Raw genomic sequence first — 19912 nt, 5'->3', positions numbered from 1 at the left:
TTGTTTTCCATTTCTTTGCTAAAAATGCTTGATCTTAAGTCATCTTTTTGGTGCTTGGCATTAAACAGATGTTTTCAGACAATATACACAAGATGCACAGATCTGTCCTGCATCTGGCTAATAGTTTGGACTAGTTTTCATGGTATAGTTATAATCAGTCTTTTTCAATGTGCATTACTGTGTGCTGGCACTTGATATCTTTTGTTGCTTAGACTGTCATTTCCAGGTAAGTTTTGAAGTCACCAGTGAAATCTCATAGCAACCCTGTGAGTGTGTGATAGTAACCCTAAAACATGCCCAAGATGACAGTGTCATTTTCAGAAGTAGGAATAGACCTCAGGAGTTCCCGTCTCTCACTTTTGGCTGAGATACCGTACTTTCTGCAACCAAACATAATCTACTCCCTCCTCAGGGCAAGTAGCTTTCTCAGAGGCATGTTCTGAGTTATTTAGGGTAATCAAACCCACAGCCAGCTGCAGAGGAAGCTCATGATACCATGTGATTGCACAGCTTTTTTTTGTTCGTCATGCCTCCTTTTTCATCCTGGATGAAAAATAGAGGCTTTATTATTTTCTCTTTTTTATTTTTCAAAACCTTAATATAAAATCTCTCTAGAGGAGAAGACAAGATCATCTAAGCATTATACTTTTTTAAATCACCTTTACGAAACTAATGTTTCACATTTGTTTCAAAGCGTGTATTGGATTTTAAAACTGATGTTCAAAATGAAAGGAGAGCAGAAGCATCATCATGGTGAGATATTGTATCTGTTAAGCCTTGCTTTGTCATGTGGTTTTAATACCATTCTCCCACTCCCAGGAGCCATTAATGAAATGGCCACTCATCCTGGCTATTATGAGGACCTAGTGGAGAGATCGATGGGGAAGTATAACCTTGCTACAGAAGAGATAGAGAGGGACCTGCATCGCTCCCTCCCAGAACACCCTGCTTTCCAGAATGAGATGGGTATTGCTGCTCTAAGGAGAGTGTTGACAGCTTATGCTTTTAGAAATCCAAACATAGGATATTGTCAGGTAATTGAAATACCTTGGCACTCTTTCAATTTCTGGAATTCCAGTTCTTTCCTCTTATTCCTGCTTCTTCAGCTGTACACATTTGGGTATTTGGCCATGTAAGTACACTGATACTGGTAAAATATTGCGAAGAGAAGCCTCAGCACTGCAGAATTACAGTAGTGCTGAGGTCAGAGGGATTTAACACAAGGGCCTACATAGCATTCTGTAGGCATATTTTCTGCCTCTAAATCTAGAAGCTGGGCAGAAGATAACTACAGAACTGTCCTGTAGTGCATCTACAGAAAACAAAAAATGAACCCTAAAGAAAGGGTTCTTCAGGAACTCTTTTAAGCAGGAAAAAAAAAGTCTTTCTAATTGCTCAGCCTTAAGTTTTGGCCGTCTTAATGAATTAGTTAAAACAACCCTCCAAAACCTCCTCTACTTTTTTCAATGATGCAATTCAGTCAGGCAAAACAAAACAAACGTAAAAGAACGCTCTAGAGCATATCAGTGTACGTTGCAACCATGTACTGGTACAGTTAATGCTGAACAGTACATTGTTTTAGAGGTTTTATGCCGGTGATGCAAGTCAAGTTTCCAGTCCCAAATCATTCTTTCTTTCTACGTAACTTTCAGTAGTCACCTGGGCCCTTTTTTTGTCTTTTTTTGCAAATTTTACCTATTTCTAGATAAAAGAAACTTGGATTCATAAGTGTTAAGAAGCCTACTTAATGTCTGACTGTTAATACTGCCAGATGCAACATGAGTAAGCGAAAGTATAAGCAATTCTAACAGATACCATCATAAATTACTTAATAGCAAATATAACACTAATACAATACAGTAACCTTTTTTTTAAAGGTTGCTTAACAGAGGATCAGTAGAAAGACACTGTTTCTAGTTCCTAAAGCTGCCATGGTAATTGTTAAGAGCCTTGAGACTTGGTCCATGGCATTCAGAATGCTGATTCATGGTTACAGTGAGAATTCAGGCACTGAAGTGTTTCATATATAGTAGACAAGATAAAAGGAAGTAACAGACTTTGACAGAGTTGTAATGTTGTTCTGAATCTCAGTTGAACATTAATTGCTGTTTCAAAATAGGTAATGATCAAACTGGAGTCCTAAAATGTTAATGAGTCAGGATCTGAAATGAGGCAAACTGAGAAGAAAACGGTACTGAAATACTTCGATTTTGTCAGACTAACAGAAGTCTAGTCAAAGGATCTGAGCAAACAATTCAGAGGTCATTGTACAATGTTGTGATGTTGGAAATGGAGGGAAACGTCATAGGAAAAGCTGTCAGGTGAACAGTCGAACACTGAGAGTGAGCAACAATGAGAGACTTCTGTTTCACTACGCTGTAGTTGTTTGTGACTGACACTATTAACAGATAATTGTCTCAGTCCATAGTTTTTTATGTGCTTTGTACTGGCAGAAAGCATGGGGAACGTAACCTACCTCTGCAAGGAGTTCAGTGGTCATCATCAATGCTCTAGGAGGCATTTTGTCAGTATTGGACTCAGATTCCTTAAGAGCACCGATTAGCAGAATATCAGTAGCAGTGAAACTGGATGCTTGCAGACCTCAGTAGGGCCCTAATTATGCAAAGAAATCTCGTGTGGTTTTTGTTTTTGTTATTTTTTTTAAACTAATTTTTGTGGTTTATTTGATGCTTTCTCAAGCTGTTCTGTGAGCACTGGGAAAAGTTTGGGATCTGCATGGGGATATTTAGCTAATTTCCTAACTACAGTAAGCACGTATCTGCCCACTTACTGTGTTAGATATTGAAGAAATGGGTCTAGCAAATTATATTTCTTTCCTTTTAGGCTATGAATATTGTCACTTCAGTACTTCTCCTTTATGCAAAGGAAGAGGAAGCTTTCTGGTTGCTGGTGGCTTTGTGTGAACGTATGCTACCTGACTACTACAATACAAGAGTTGTTGGTATGTTATGAAGAAATCTTCTAAAATGGCAGTACAAAATTAACTGAGTTGATATTGCTCCTATTGAAACAAGCATGTGTGTAGATTCATTTGTGGCATAGAAACAATTTTGAACGCTCATGGTAAAACAGTGTGCTCAGTGAGGAGGGTAGAAGCAATTTCCTAAAAAGATACTGTGATAGCTAAATTTTTCACCTACTTAGGATTAGATGCAATTCTAAAATGGGCTTAACAGGGTAAATCCAAAAGAGATGAGAGGCTACAATTGGACTTCTAGATGATCCAGATATCTAACTAAGGTGGAAACAGGAGCTTTGACAAGTTACAGTAGAAACCTTTGTGTCTGTTCACATCTGATTCGAAAGAGTGACAGTATCTGAAAGCTGTTGCTCTCAGATAGCAGATCCCTTGTGTATGTGAAAGTAGAAGCTGTCTTTACTGTAGCTTACAAGTGTTTGAGATACTCATACAGTTTTAGAAATTACTCGTCTTGGCCTGCTTAAAATACTGATGTTATGGCTTAGATATGTTTCACAGACGGTTCTTTTTTAAAGATAAATCCATACCCTCACAGGCATGTCATGTTGGCTGCCTCAGATAGGTAATGCTGAAAAGTATTATTCTGTTGGTAGTATTAAATACTAAGCCATAATGTAACTTCTATAGGTCCTAGAGCATATTTGACAATTCGTTGGCTCTTAGTGTATAATTAAGACGATAAAAAAAATAAAAAAAAAAAAACACTTATTACAGTTCAATTTGTATGTACAGCTTAATAGTGAAATTATTACTGATACTTACCTGAAAGCAAGAAATTCATATAAGAATCATGTAGAATATTCTTTTTTGTATCTAGAGATTGGGAAAAAATATATATTTTTTCCTGAAATGATGATATATTCAGTTGCTCCCAAATTAATGAACATCTAACCTTATTTATTTTCAACAGGAGCATTGGTGGATCAGGGTGTCTTTGAAGAGTTAGCTCGTGACTATGTTCCACAGCTTTATGACTGCATGCAGGACTTGGGTGTAATATCCACTATTTCCCTGTCCTGGTTCCTCACTCTTTTCCTCAGTGTTATGCCATTTGAGAGTGCTGTGGTGGTTGTGGATTGTTTCTTCTGTGAAGGAATAAAGGTGATATTTCAGTTGGCACTCGCTGTCCTCGATGCTAATGTAGATAAGCTGCTCAACTGTAAAGATGATGGAGAAGCCATGACAGTTTTGGGAAGGTATATATTACAGAAAATAAAGTTTCTTTTTTTCTTTGCTTCCTCTTCTGATTTGTGTTCTGCTACGTTGAAATACTCAAACCAGTGCACTAAATGTAAATCTTTTACATGTTTGAAGTCCTTTTCCACCCATATACAGTGCCCTTTATATCATCTTAAACTAATGTTTAGTGACGAATAAAATAAATTATTCTGTCAAGATGTTCAAATAAACTTCCCAAACCTAGTTATAGAAACTTACTTTGGTTGATTGCATAATTTTTATTACATCATCTTTTACTTGCTATCACATAAATGTTGCTAAGAAAAAAGATTGATCTCAAGGGAAATTGTTTTGAGAATAAACTCAGATAGAACTCGGACACGTTAGGTAGACAAATGCATTTTGGTGAAACAGGAGGCCATTAAACAGACTAGGTTGAGTCATTTAATACGAAATGCTACTGCTGTATGTAACCTCCAATTTCTTGACATGCACTCATCAAAAATCATGTAAATTCATTCAATTTACATGATCGTTTTTACATTTAATTAATTTATATGTAACCCTTATTCTACTAGCCCTCAGAAGGGAAGGAGTACAAATGAATCTTGGGTTTCTCATTTAATTTTCTTTTTCTCACCAGGTATTTGGACAGCGTAACTAATAAGGACAGCACTCTTCCACCCATTCCTCACCTTCACTCGTTGCTCAGTGATGATGTAGAGCCTTATCCCGAGGTGGATATCTTCAGACTAATCCGATCTTCCTATGAGGTAGGGTAGGATTTCTCAAGGGAACTTGCCAACCTGCAATAGTTCCTCTTTATAGATGATTTTGGTTCTTTTTATGGAAGAAGTACTGGAAGAAGTACTCATCTCAGAAGGCCAAAATGGGCTAGGGGGTTAGTCTTTTTTTCTTTTAACTTAAACTTTTGCAGCTGTCTTGCATAGAAGCATGCCACATCACAGGAGAGCAGCTCGCGACCAAAAAGTAGCTTACAAACAAAAGGCTGAATTTGTAATTCACAAACTGTTAATTTTATTGTAAGTTTTTTCATGCCTTTCCCAACTGCAATGTTAGTGAAATCAATGGGATTTCACGAGACCTTGCCATTATCAGTGGAACTTTGTTCTTTTTAAGTTTTCAGCTAGTGCTGATTGGTGATAATAGAGATAGAGATTGGTGATAACAGAGAAATTAGTGACCCAGGGTCACAAAGGTAAAATATTTTCAGGTGAAATGAGCTGGTAATAACTAATATCTGTAAAGCATAGAACAAAGCCTACAAGAGAACTAAAACTTGTAAATGAGTTTCATTGTCCTTAAATTTAAAAAAAAAAAATCAATTAAAATATCCCTGATGATTACACTGATGTTATTTTTTATTAAAAAAAAAAAAAGTAACTTAAAGGAGTAATTCTTAATTTCCTTTTTTCCTTTCCTGTATACAGACTTAACTAGTATTTTCAGCTCAAGATGTAGGTATATGTTAACAATATGACAACTGTTTCAGAAGCACTTCCTATGCCACTAAACCTAAGCCTTATTAGTGTGGTTCAGTTTGTCCTTCAGCGTAGAATATACTGAGGAACGTTTGACTCTTGAGACGAGAATATAAGTAACAAATACAATCTACTATGCCAGTGATTTCTTTATTTATTGAAAATACTTTTTTTGTAAGCGATCTTGTATGTTTTCTTTGAATTTGGTAATCAATTCAGGAACCTGGTATTGTGATGATTACAGTAGAAGTGACTGAAATAATGAAAAATCATTGCAGAGTTAGAAGCCTATGCATTGTTCGCTAGCTGTCAATGGACTGTAAATTCGGATTTTCAGAGTTGTCACATGCTTAATTCCTTTTATTCTTCCAAACCAGAGAATTGTCCCTGATTACTGGAATAGATGTGATTTCAGAGGCACAAAAACCTCTCTTTTCAAGACTTTTGTGACCTCTGTGGTACTTGATGTTCTTGGATGTTTATCTAGATTACATTTTTTTTCAGAAGACTTTTTTATTTTAAAAATATTCCAAGCACATAAACATCTTTTTACTCCTAAGGTACATGATAAAGGTGCAAGTAGCATCACAACTTTAGTGCTAACTTGGCCACACAAGAATATGCTAGATGCAATTGAATTGGCAATATAAATCCATCTTGCCACACCCCCTCTTGGTTTTACAGGTAGCATTATTGGTTTTGGTGCTCTTCTGTGCATTTCTAAGTATGTTACAGGTGTTTTCTTGATGGCAAAAAACTTTTACTTATAATTCATGAAAAGAAATATTAGACAGTAGTCATTTCTCTACATATGAGAGCATGGAATGTTATTCCCAGTAGGCTTTCCTCTAGGATGCTTCTGTAGTGTATCTAGGAGCTCCCTGAGACTGTTACGTGCATTGTGGGGGCAGGGGAGAAACCTTCTGAAAATAAGATTTAGGCACTTTTGAGAATCTTCTTCCTAATGGAAGTTGCATTCCTGTTGGTTGGTTTCAGATGCTTAGGAATGTAAGGACTGCTATACTGTCCTGTATCAGCTGTTACAGATCCAGTTAGTCTGAATATCTTCTTTGTGTTGTGGCAAATAAAAGATGTTCCAGGAGAAGCTGAAATAAAACCCTTTAGAAGGAGTTGTGAAACAATCTGTTCACAGAGATTTGCCATGGAAATTTCTAACTACTGAGATTGAAATGTGAGGATTTATAACTTAATAAAGTACTTTCAAAATAAAAAAAGTTATTTGGAAAAAATAGAATCTAGTGACAAATTTCTAAATTCTTCATAACTTCATTGTGTGTTAGAAAAATAAATGGCTTAGTGCCTTAGCAGCAGTTTGAACTGTACCACTTATGATCCTTCACAAAATTAAATTCATATATTGAATACATCAAAGTAAAGCCTAGTACTAATACCCACACTATCCTGTCCTCCTTTTTTTTTTTTTGTCTTAAGAAATTTGGAAGTATCCGAGCAGATTTGATTGAACAAATGAGATTCAAACAAAGACTGAAAGTTATTCAAACCCTTGAAGATACTACAAAGCGCAATGTGGTAAGTACAAAATTAACGTTCTTTACAAAGATTAAGGTCTGACAGTTTCTGAAATAAAATTAGCTTTTCATGATACATGGGTTTCAAATCTGTATCTGTTAATGTTATGTTTTAAAAGGTACGAACTATTGTGACGGAGACTTCTTTTACTATCGATGAATTGGAGGAACTGTATGCTCTTTTCAAGGTAAAGCTGAAGTGATCCTGTGCTTGCAGGAAAAGCAAATGTTTAAATCTGATATGGGATCGGGTATTGTAGTTTTCTCAAGGCCAGGCTGAGGGTTTGAGTTACCATCAGATATCTTAATGCAAACTTGAGTTAGCTGCTAGGTTGCTGAATATCCAAAAAAAAAAAAAAAAGTTTTAAAAGCTCAGGAAAGAAGTAATGCACTAAGTGATTTGTCTGAGGGGGAAAAAAAGGAATATGCTGATGTAAACTAATATTACAAAAAAGTGAATATAGAGGTTTTTGATCACTCTTTAGAAACTTACGTATGTCTCTCTATGCCTAAGTTTTAGAATTGATCATGGAATCATTTTATTCTACTACTGATACTTTCATGTCACACTAGCTGATTTTTGCCATTGTTAATGCTTTAACGTATTGTATGGAGATATAGCGGCATATAGTGATATCTTAGTAATTGGTTGTACATACTGGTTTACATACACTCTGGAAGTAGAGACTTCACGAGACTTCCCCTCTTTCTAACTTTGTGTGGTGAGGTTGAGAGGGATGACTGAGCATGACCTGTCTGTGTATATGCATAAGTCACAGTTGCTTACTGCTCAGTTCAAAACAGGTATTTCATGTTTCATCCATATGTGAGGCAGAAAAAGTTTTGCTTTATCTTTTTTCCTTTTTTTCTTTTTGTAGAGGGAAGTGACTTTGTGCTGTTTAGAGGAGAAATCCCTTGCAGAATTGCAAGGGCTAGGTAGATGGAAATACATCTGCTAGTCTTGTGTTAAGAGGGTGCATGTAAGAGATTTGTTCTTTTATCATTGCTAAGTGATGAGTTGTTTACAGAGGTGATGACAATCTCACAGTATTTGCCTTGTGTTCAGGCAGAACATCTGACTAGCTGCTACTGGGGAGGAAACAGCAATGCTATTGACCGGCATGATCCCAGCCTGCCTTATCTGGAGCAGTACCGTATTGATTTTGAACAGTTCAAGGGGATGTTTGCTCTTCTCTTTCCTTGGGCATGTGGAACTCATTCAGATGTATTAGCTGCACGCTTATTCAGGCTTCTGGATGAAAATGGAGACTTGCTCATCAACTTCCGTGAATTTGTGTCTGGGCTAAGTAAGGAGGAATTCATAGCACTCTTGAAATAATCTGACCAAATCAGTTTGTTTCTAAAGGGGATCCAGTCTGTCACAAACAGATGTTTTATTAGTCATCAGATAATGAGTTTGTTTGACATATGCCTGTTTTCATAAGTCAGTCACCTTTAAGAGCTGTACATGCTACTGTGGAGTTAACTTGATCATGCCTGTGGCAGTGGTTCCCACAGAGGTTCAGGCTGGACTCAGTAGGTGCATCTAAATTAGGCAGTGGTGTGTTGCACTGGGAGAAGGACCACACACGAACAAGAACTACATACCCATTAGGACCCGATGCCCACACTGTGCATTTCACTGTGGTTCTCTGCACACCCACAGTGTGATGGTCATGGCCTCATGCCTGTACCCTGTATGTGGTTGAAGCGATGTTCACAGCTCTCCCAGGAAGCCCAGCTGAGAGCTCAGCTGTAGGTCTCCCTTAAAGTCCTAAGGGAGTGCTTCACTTAGAACCTTATGAATCCAAAGAAGAAAATTCTGGGACTCTGTGCCTGTAACAAAGAGTGTCTCTCTCTGGATTCTAAAAGCACCTAGTTCATATGAATCGGCAGCTAAACAATTTGTCATTAGGAGGTCTGAAACCTCCTTTCTGTTGTGGAGGTATCTCTAGACTGTTAACCACAGAATACTTTTCAGGATTACCTAAGAAGGATGTAAAGAAAATAATGAGTAGCTGCTTCTTTTGTGGTTTTTCTATACTCAGTGGGTGCTCGTGAGAACAGTCAGAAAACAAAAACTTCAAAAAGGATGGTGGTGTCTTTCTCTATTGTTATTGGTAAGACTTGCCTACTTTTCCACTTAATTCCTCAGCTTCTGGTGGAAAGCGATACCTTACATGACCATTTCAGCTGTGTTCTTTTTGCTTGCCACTGAAGTACATGTGCATCTAAAAGACTTAATCCAAGAAGAGGATGTTTGTGGGACATCATCAGTGCCAACATACCAAAGTGCTTTGTGGCTTAATTGGAGCCCTTTACAGCCTACGTCCAGTCTGCAACTGACTTGTTCTTGCTGTAGCTCTATTCCACCTTGATGCAACCTTTTGTAGGTGGGCTTGGTTCTGAAGAAGGGCCAGCAATTCAAGATACCATCTGAAGGAAGTGGTGCTGTATGAAAGATGAATTCTCAGAGGGAACTTGTAACCTTCTAGAATTTCACTTTTGGTTACATTTTATAGTTAAAGATTAAATGAAAAAAACACTACTTCACAAAACACTGCTGTCATGTATTTTCTGTGCACACCTGCCTGGATTTCCCTGATGACTGACTCACAAAAATGTCCTGCAGCTTGTGTGCTTAATGGTGTGGTTACTTCTGGTCAAAGTATTTCCTTTTGGGAAGTTTTTTTTCTTTAAAAAAAAAAAAAACATGAACCAACCAAACAAAAAAAAACAACACATTTTTCTGTTCATCTTTGAGTTATATTGCATTCTGTCGTCTGCTCCTTAAACTTTTTCGGAAATTTGGGAGTGTGTACCTTTTATCAGTGCTGCCAGCTTTAGAAAAGGGAGAGAGGCAGCATTTGTTCCCCTGACTGTTCAGAAGCAATATGAATTTTGAGAAGTTTATATGCACGTATGTGGGCCAGGGGGAGGACAGAGTGAGGATGTTGGCTTTGCTTGCCCCTGAAGAAAGAAGCAGTGTTGGCAGCCAGAGAGAAACAGGAAAGAATTTACATTCTATGTAGTAGGAAAACTGGAAACAGGACAGGAGAGGGGGAGAGATGGGCATTAAATTCAAAAACAAAACCACACCCCCACTTTGTAAAGCAGAAGCTGACATGATAATAGAACAGGGTTTGGAAACATTGTCCCAGCTCGGCATAAGGGAAAGAGGTGACCATGTGGTGAAAGCAGTCCTGTCAGTAGATAGGAGAAAGCTTACTTTTTTTTTTTCCTCCTGTCTGTAAGGCAGAAAAATCCCCAGAAGCCTTGACTTTCTTTGTCTCTGGCATCAGAAAGCAAGAAGAGCTGCCTTGAGGAGAGTAGGTTGCTTCTGAGCAGTGGTCATGCGTGCCTGCAGCTGTACGAGGAGAACAGCTTTTTGTCAGAAAACTGCACACGATGATCGCAGTTGCCTGCCAAACACTTGCCACTTTTTTTTTTGAGTAAAGCATCAGGCCTTACTCCCTGTAACTGACTAACATCTCAGCCCAGTCCTCTGGGTGATTTCATGGCAGCCTATTATTTGCCCTAGCTTTACTTTTTTTTTTTTTTTTTTTTTTTTAAGTGTGAGAACATTTAAGCATCAGGGCTGCATTAAAATCTCTTTGCAGGCATGGTAATACCTGTTCTTTTGTGGCTGCAGAATAGCTATGTGACAGTAAAACTGATTGCACACAAAAAGCAGTGTGATGTGATGCACTTCTGAATTGTATTTGAGAGACTGTTTGCCAGGTAACCCTAATGGCCTTCTGAGACATGACCCATGGTTACTGCTTGCAGGATGCTGTTAGTAACAAGCAGCCTGTTACTGGTTCAGTCAAAATTTTTTTGAACAAATAATGAGCAATGAGAACAAGGAACAACATTGAACATTGTGAACAGAAATAAACATAAACTGTGCTAATGTGTGCCTCTATAAGCCAACATGACTGAACTAAAACCTTTGATAGGCAAAGCAGACAAGACTGCTCATTTAACAAAAACACAGTTTTCAGAAATCAAGCCCAGCGTGGCATGTGTTGAAACTTAAAAATCAACTTCAACCCCGCCCCTTTTTTTCCATAAAGCAGCACATTCATGGTAACAAAGAAAGCAGTCAACAAAAACAGCATGGGATTTGTTTGAGTTTACTTTTCCACGTCCAGGGACTTAAACTTCTACAACCAGCAGCTGCTTCAGTCTGCCTCATCCACCCTATATGCCTTGGGTAGGAGAGTAACCCAAACACAGAGTAGCATCTGCTGGAGAAAGACCCACCTGCTCAATAGAGGACTCTGTGGCCTTTCTTTGTCACTGCCCTGGATGGAGAGTGTGGTCAGAGGGATGGGTATTCTAAAGGTGACCTGTGGCAGTGTCCTCTCTTATTGTTTTGTCCAAACAGCACTATTGGACTCTGGCACTGCTTAGTTGAGTTCCTCTTTCCTAAACAAACACCCTATTCATGTGCCTCCTAGTCCTGGACCATGCTGGAGGATGCTTATTGCCTGCTGACACAACCCTGGCTTCTGACACATTTCCTTTTCACTACTATTTTTCAATGGCTTTAATCCATGTAGCCACAAGGATTTGCTCTCTCAAAGCCTCTCTTTGGTGCTGCTGACTCCTTCCAGCAGCTACATGAAACGTAAATAAGAAGGGCTGTTCTGTGTGCCAGCACAGGCACATGGTTCCCTCTTTGACATCAGCATGAAATCCTTGGGATATGAGAGAGATGTAGTTATAACTGGGAATCCTTTTCATAAACCTTGCAGTGAACAGCTCAAGAACCTCCTACTTTAGGTGCTTCTAAGGCCTCAGCTGAGCAAAGATAGAAAAACCTGGCATTTCTTGCTGTATGTTTACCCTGTATCATGTTGTTGGAAGTTCAAACAAAAAAGGTGTCTTGATCAGTTTGCTGTAGGAGTTGTGCTGCTCAGAAACAGCTGTCATCCTTAGTTATGAGCTATTTGGGATATTCACTCACGAAGAAGCTCACCTGCAACCCCATACCACACTGGATTGAAACACACCTGTTGTTGACTCAGGATCCCAGTAAACCAGGGAGATTTCCATGTGGACTCAAAGTGGCCCCCTACCTCCCATCAAGTGTTTGGTTCTGTGCAATACTCCCTTCTTGGAGCATGTGGCCACTCCACCTTTTCAGTTTGCAGCTCTTGCTGGTCTCACGAAGAAGTCAGCACCAAGAAAAATGTGTGTCTCAAGGAGTACCTGAGTGTATTTTTTTTTTTCTGAAAAGCTTTTCTTGAAGTATTGTGGCAGGAGAATGTTGAGAAAGCAATGTGTTAACCTCACCACTCCTCCAATGATCCTTTTGCGAGCTAACTGCTGTACAAGTACTCTGCGCCCTTTACATGTGTTCACGAGAGGGACAACGGAGGCCAACACTTGTATGTTGCTACTCATTTTTGTATTAACAGAATAAAGTTCTAACCTGTTTAATTACTTTGTTAATGGTCTCAAAGAGAGAAATCTGTGCACATATGACTCTATGCACAGAAAGGACTGGGCACCTGCATAGTGTAACAGAAGGAGACTAGCCAGTCAGCTGTTCTTCCCTTTGCAAAGATTTTCTGACCTATTCCCAGGAGAGACCTAGATTGTCCTGCATTGTGTTGTCTTCATTCATGTACATTTTGAGGAGAAAAAGGGCCTGGCATTAGGAAGCACACATGGATCCATTTCAGGACAAAAGGAAAAAGCAATGACACTTGAGCTTTTTCAATTCTCATCATACCTGGGGACAGCGAGAAGAAGAAGCCAACAGATGTCACAAGATACCCTGTGCCCTGAATGCTATTTTGGTGAATGCATCCCTAACCATTGCTGTAGGACTCAGAACTGCAGCCCGTTCCGTGCCTGGGTTATTTCATGTCACCTTTACCAGTGCAACACATCACATGGTACCTGTGTGCATAACCTAAGACATCGTTTCACCAGAAGAGAAAACATCATCTGCACAATGTGGTATACCAGATATGAACATAAGGAGGTTTTGCACTTAAAAAAGGCACCAGGTTACAAGCAAAATGGCTAATGTAGATGCACCTGTTTCTTCAGCCTAACGTGTATTTATTGCAATCATAAGCTTTTCTATAGACTGTGATTGTTTGTACAGTCCATACTTTGTTGTAGTTTGCATAGCAGAGGTAGGTTGACACTGTAAGGTGAAATAAGTCTTTGCTTAACCTTGTTAATGAACGTTAATTCATTTATTTATGACTTGTATGTCATAAAAAGTATGATTTATGAAGAAGTCTGATTATAGGTCATTTCAGTACTTTCAAATTAACATCAACTTAATTAATACAATAGTCTGCAACAGACTGCTTGGATTTCATATAGCTAATTTTAGTGTAGGCCACAAAGAAAGGGTTTGAAGTGGATAGAGGGTATTGCGTAAACATCAGTTTAGCTTGTGGCTGATGAGTAGTGTTTGCTTGAATTTCTTCTTTTTTTTTTTCCCTCATAAACATCTTATTAAGTCATGTGATGTTATTGGATCCTCATAAACATCTTATTAAGTCATGTGATATTATTGGATCCTCATATCAGGAAGATGAAGTCCACACAAAAATGTCTTCTTAACTTTTAGCTGGAGGCCTTTCTTAGTGGCAACATGATGATCACAGGATATTTTTAAGAGTTACAAATCAGACATTTAGTGAAGAACCTAAGGTTGAAGTACAAAATTTAGAGTAAGTTGGTCTGTGTTGTTTTGGTATTTCTACCACAGGCTGTATGATCTTAGAATTTCACATGATTGCTTTATGATCTGTCTTGGGCTGTAAAGGGAGTATAGTACTTGCCAGAGTCAATGTAGTAGCTTCTAAATGCAATATTGTAGCAATAATAAATAGAATGGTTTTGAATGTTGAGTACTAACATATTGTACATAATACTGCTTAGGTGCAGCATGCCATGGAGATCTTACAGAGAAGCTAAAGCTGCTGTACAAAATGCATGTTTTGCCTGGTAAGTAAGTTATATTAAAATAGCTTGCTTTTTGGTGAGAACTGACATGTGGAGCAGAGTTGTGAACAAATAGCTGTCCCGATTAAAATTAATTTGTACAAATCATTTTATTTGTTTATGCAGTAGTAAAATAAGAGAGCTGTTGCCTTAGTCAGAAATGGATTTAGAAAGTCTGAAAGCACCATGCAGTCCTCTATTGCTCCTGTCACAAAAAGGCCATTTGTATGGGTTTCTTGCAAGTTTACCCGGGGCTGGTGACTTCCACCCTGCACAACAAATACAGTGTTCTTTAGGGTTTGTTACCATAATACGTTTTCTTTAACAGTGAAGCTAGCTTGAAGTGTTCCTGTGTGCCCTGGTTACTTGTTTCTGTCCCCAGACCTTCTAGCATTCCCCACTGAGCTGGTCCAAATGTTTTCAGAAAGAGACTGTTTGTTTTAAAATCCAGATCATATCACAGGTGCGTTTACTCCTTGTGCTTTGAGTGCTCACGGTTGGGTTTGCTGGAGGTAGGCTTGATTGATTCACTAGTTTAACTAGAAACAAACAAACAAACAAACAAAAATTTATTAAGCAGAAGAGATCCAGTTCTAAGAATGTCTGTTCTGGTATTCAGGAACTGGTAAGCTCATACCCAATCATGATAGACTGTTTCCAGCTAGGAAGGGGTTCCTATCCTTTTTAGGACATGCTGAGCTGCACAGAAGAATGTAATGGAAGTTAGACTTGGGAAGACAGGCAAGCCAGCCTCTGAAGGCAAAGAGTCAAACAGAGATGTATTTGGGGGTAGTGGAATGACGATAACAAGGTAGTAGTAGATCCAGTTGATTTGTTTCCCATGAGTTGAATACAGATGATCCCCAACCTTTCACATCCTCACTCTATTACTTCTAAAAAATGAAATTCTAAACTCTTATCAATGGGAATATGTTCTAGTTTTTGATTAAAGTGTTGAGTTTTTAATGAAATAGAGTTTTATAATATTGTTTAGATCCATCCCCTGAGCAAGAAGAGCCAGACTCTGCTTTTGAAGCCACACAGTACTTTTTTGAAGACATTACACCAGAATGTACGCACGGTAGGCATCTTTCGTCTTGGGCCTGAAAACAACAAAATGCATTTCAAACACCATGCCTTCTTAAAAAGCTACTTTTTTATTGGGTTATACACTGTAAGCGAACTATTTTCTGTAAAAAGAAATATGTGGCCTTTGTATGTAGTTTGGTATCCTTAGAGGTGTGTGTGTATGCTCTCGGAATAATGTCATCAGTGTGTTACTATGAAATTAATTTTGTGATAACTTTTGCATAATATTTCTTGATGGAGAATGGCAATAAATATATCGGCTTTCATGATATATTTGGATCACAGAACTTAGGAAGTTCTAAAAACTGGAGCCAACAGATATACCAAAATGTAGTTCAGTTGAATCTCTTTAGGTGCTGTTTGGGTTGTGGTAACACAAGCTAATAATCGTTGTACTACACAAACAAAACCCAAGATGGTCCCTGTGTTAGTATTTATATTATTATAAGGGATTTGTGAACACATTTAAGAATAAGCAAAAATCATGGTTTAGTCTTACCATTTTTACTCTGCATTTTCTGTAGTGTGAACATTTTCTTTATTTTGCACTGTACACGTGAAATGTATATATGCAGCTAAGACTATACTAATCTTTCTCTCTCCCCACCCCTCTGCTTCCTAGTTGTTGGCCTGGACAGCAGGAACAAACAGGGAGTAGATGATGGGTTTGTTACAGTGAGTCTGAAAACAGACAAAGGTATGCATACATCTTTCATTTCTTGACAAAACACTCCTTTTGAAAATGGAAAGAAGTATTAGTGTAAGGTTTCTTCATGGACTTTTTTTGCATCTCTGGTTACTGTGTTGACAGTAGGCAAGAAGAGTTCACAAGAGAATCGAAACTACCTGAGAATGTGGAGCCAAGAGAATAAATCCAAAGCAAAAAACTCAAAGGACTTGCCCAGGCTGAATCAGGTACTTCTGCTGACACGTATTTTTAATGAACTTTAAACTTCTTTTTTTTTTTTTTGCATACTTACAAATGTTCATACATTCATGCTAATTAAAGGTTTTATTTAGAGGCAGATGCTTTTTTTTTTTTCCTTTTTTTTGACCAACACAGCAGTCAGCTGAATATAGAAGTTAGTTGTCTTCAACATACTGGCATTCAGCTCCCAAAACATCCTAAAAGTGAGATGCGCAGATAGGAATGATAATTTTTTATTTAGATCTCCAGACAGGGTGATAGGACACAGAGTATTACCAGCTACCACATAACGTCTAATACACATTACATGCAAGAAGCATTTTGCAATTTATACTGTCAGTCTTATTTGCCTTAGATTTATTGCAGTGAAGGAGGATAAAGACCCATTGGGACAGCTGTTCCTTACAGAGCATATAGGGAAGGTGTACTCCTTTTAGAACAATACTTCCTACTTTAGGTAGCCCTAAGCAAATCTCCTTCCTATTAGTCAGTTTTGAATTTTGAAAGGCTTGCATTGAACTGAGTTACCACTGCCAATTAAGAGAGTACTGCTGGTCACTTCCTTCATTTCTCATTACTTCTCATTAGTTTTATCAAGCCACTAGTTATACTTAGCATTCTTCCAACAAGAAAAGCCACCAAAATTAATGCTGTGTCTCACTGCTCATCCTCTGTTGCCCTCCTGTGGCTGCAGAGAGATATATTTATCATATATGGTAAGAAACAACTAGCAGTTTATTGTAAATAGCTGAGACAGGCAGGCAGCAGCACATCTGGCTGTCTAATCATAGAAAATGCTTTCTAGACTATACATAGAGTATTTTCAATTTCAGTTTAATCATATAAACAATTGTGTCTTGCCTCCATTCCAAACTTCTTTTAAACGTATATACTAGATCTCAAAAGCTGAATTTGTTTTCTGCTATCTCATTAATGTTTCCTCCCTCTGTGCTTAGGGACAGTTCATTGAACTGTGCAAGACAATGTATAATATGTTCAGTGAAGACCCCAATGAGCAAGATCTGTACCACGCTACCGCTGCTGTGACAAGCCTGCTTTTGGAGATAGGTGAAGTTGGTAAGCTCTTCACGGTGCAGCCCACAAAAGAGACAGACAGCAGCAGTAACAATTGCAGTAAAACTATTCAGAGTGACCTGTTTCAGAAAAAAGACAGCCAGCAGTACCCCCTTGAACAGCACAAGCCGTTCCAAGGCAGCCTTGCCACCAACGATGAGGAGGCAGTTTGCACCGACAGCACCCTGGGCATGCAGATGGAGGACATTAAGCTCGAAGACTCTTCTCCCAGGGACAACGGAGCCTGTTCTTCCATGCTTATTTCCGATGACGATACAAAAGATGATAGTTCGATGTCCTCCTACTCGGTACTGAGTGCAGGTTCACACGAAGAAGAAAAGCTGCATTGCGAGGACATCGGTGAAGACACCGTTTTAGTACGGAGCAACCACACCACTTCTCTTCGTAGAAGCACTAGCATTGACAGAGACTGGGCCATCACCTTTGAACAATTTTTAGCCTCCCTTTTGACTGAGCCAGCGCTGGTTAGGTACTTTGACAAGCCTGTGTCCATGATGGCTAGGATTACTAATGCTAAAAATGTAAGGATGATGGGTAAACCAATAACCTCGGCCAGTGACTATGAAATCTCTACTATGTCGGGATAAAAGGCAGTTGGGTTTTTTATTTATTTTTTTTATTATGTATTTATTAGTACCTGGCACAGGCCCTGGTATTTTCAAAATATGATTGTTTTCACTAATGTGAAAATGTTGGGGTGCAAACTTAATTATCTTGAAATATAATCACTCTTTCTGTGGGAAATGTTACACGAATGCAAATTTTATTCAAAGTACAGAAAAAAAATAACAGTTGTCAGTGAAGTGTGTGTATTATTAACCTTGCTGTCAATATAAAATGGTAAAGATTAGTTCTTAACTTCTAAATATAAACTTAATGCCGATATTTGTGTGCATTTTTAAAATACACATATACAGAGATCTGATTATTGGGAGGAAAAAAAAAAAACAAAGTACCTAAAATTTAAAGGGACACTGTCAACCTGAATAGGACTTCGGGGTGAAATAAAGTTCCAGGCAGCATTCCAGAAGTATAACTTTATTTCATACAACTTTTTTTTTTTTTTAAAGAGGATAACATTTTTTAATGCATGCTTCAATTTTATTTTTTGAATACATGAAGAATCACTTCATTGATACCTGCCTGGATCATAATTTCCCCTGCTTGAGAATGGTACACTCAGAAATGAGAAGTGCATTCCGAGTCCAGCTGGCATGTCAGGCAAATGTGGTTAAATGTGATGATTTTTGCTCCAACAGGACGCAGAGCCCATTTGCCTTTCTCTGGGTTCAGCTACCTCCAGTTTTACCAAACTGAGCAGAAGGGAAGTCCTTCCCCAGCAGTGGCCACCAAGGGAAATTCTCCAGCATGACCATGCCTGGAGCTGTATTCCTAACAAGTAGACTTGGAAGCCTTGCTGTTGTGCTCCAAATACAGTGTATGCAGGTACCTGAACAGATCGGTGGAGTCCCTTTTAAAAAAATGAAAGATGTTTAAAAATAAATAAATCTATAGCTGGATCTACAGCATATATAGCTTAGCTCTTAAAACTAACCTTTACCACCAACCTATTATATCCTTGTTAGATAAGAAGTTAAAAACCTGTATTGCATAAGTCTTCATTTACAACAGTGTAAAGTAGAAATAATGAAAAAAATCTGCAAGATAATGTAACTGAATGTTTAAGTCTTACTGAGAACACTGTCACTTTATATAAAATAAATAGTATCCTGTATCAGCTTACTGAATAATATGTTAAAATGAAAACGGGAGCACCTGCACTTTGAATCCTTGCTTCTTTTATACAGATATTGAGGATTTTTTTTAATTATTATTTTGTTAGCTTTTTATAATTCATATTTGTTCAGTTCAGGATCATGCCTATATGCCTAATCTTTGTTTGCTGCTTTGAGAATAATTTCTGTAGAATACTGTTGATTTTTTTATACTCCTGTATAATGCATCCATGTAACTTGCAGATTTTAGCTGAAGCTGTGTTTAATTCTTTTGTTTTAAAAGAATGCTTTTAAACTGTCAGATAAAGTGGTTTTTAACCACAAATAGGGTAATGTGAACAAATAAAATACACTGCACAGATGTGATTTTTAACTATTAAAGTCATGCTAGAGGGAAAGTAGGTGATTGGGTTTTATTACAGAGGCAAATGATTTTGAATCTTCAACACCAGTTTTCAGAACAAAAACATTTGCTGTTTCCATGCCTTGGTATGTTTGTTTAACACTTGAATGTGTTTAATTCCATCTGCAACAAGCAACCCATGTAGGCCTTTCACACTGCCCAGCTTCTTGTTATGCTCACATTTGGTGAAAACAGTTGTTAATACTTTTTAAGACTCACAGGTATTCTATAAACCACCTGTGTTTTGCTGTAGCATACTAGACATGCTTTTAAGTTTTTATATATTAGAATGTTTTTCACAGGGTAAGCTGGCAGCCTCTCAACCATGATGGTAACAGAACTGATAATATATATCTATTCAGTAAACATATATTTATTTTGAAATTTACCATCTCATTCTCTGTATGTATATAAAGTTAATTTGGAAAAAAAAAAAGCTGTTAATCTGTTA

General features: G+C 38.0%; 1 protein-coding gene across 6 annotated transcripts in view; it reads left to right on the top strand.

Annotated features, from left to right (window-relative positions):
- TBC1D9 (TBC1 domain family member 9) overlaps positions 1-19419 on the top strand; it is a 70694-nt gene extending 51275 nt beyond the window's left edge. For 2 of the 6 annotated variants that reach the window (XM_066996671.1, XM_048074990.2), the window contains exons 10-21: positions 820-1034; positions 2845-2962; positions 3912-4197; positions 4824-4953; positions 7135-7233; positions 7352-7420; positions 8281-8539; positions 14148-14213; positions 15205-15291; positions 15922-15996; positions 16111-16214; positions 17184-19419. In XM_066996671.1, coding sequence (XP_066852772.1) covers positions 820-1034; positions 2845-2962; positions 3912-4197; positions 4824-4953; positions 7135-7233; positions 7352-7420; positions 8281-8539; positions 14148-14213; positions 15205-15291; positions 15922-15996; positions 16111-16214; positions 17184-17909 — 2234 coding nt within the window. In that variant the 3' untranslated portion in view covers positions 17910-19419. The remainder of the gene's footprint in view (positions 1-819; positions 1035-2844; positions 2963-3911; positions 4198-4823; positions 4954-7134; positions 7234-7351; positions 7421-8280; positions 8540-14147; positions 14214-15204; positions 15292-15921; positions 15997-16110; positions 16215-17183) is intronic. The other 4 variants (XM_066996673.1, XM_048074992.2, XM_066996672.1 and 1 more) reach the window with 3 other exon arrangements.
- Positions 19420-19912: the final 493 nt, after the last annotated feature.

Source organism: Anser cygnoides, chromosome 4, assembly GCF_040182565.1.
Source record: "Anser cygnoides isolate HZ-2024a breed goose chromosome 4, Taihu_goose_T2T_genome, whole genome shotgun sequence".
In the NCBI taxonomy this organism is placed as follows: domain Eukaryota; kingdom Metazoa; phylum Chordata; class Aves; order Anseriformes; family Anatidae; genus Anser; species Anser cygnoides.
This window is presented reverse-complemented; position numbering and strand designations above follow the sequence as displayed.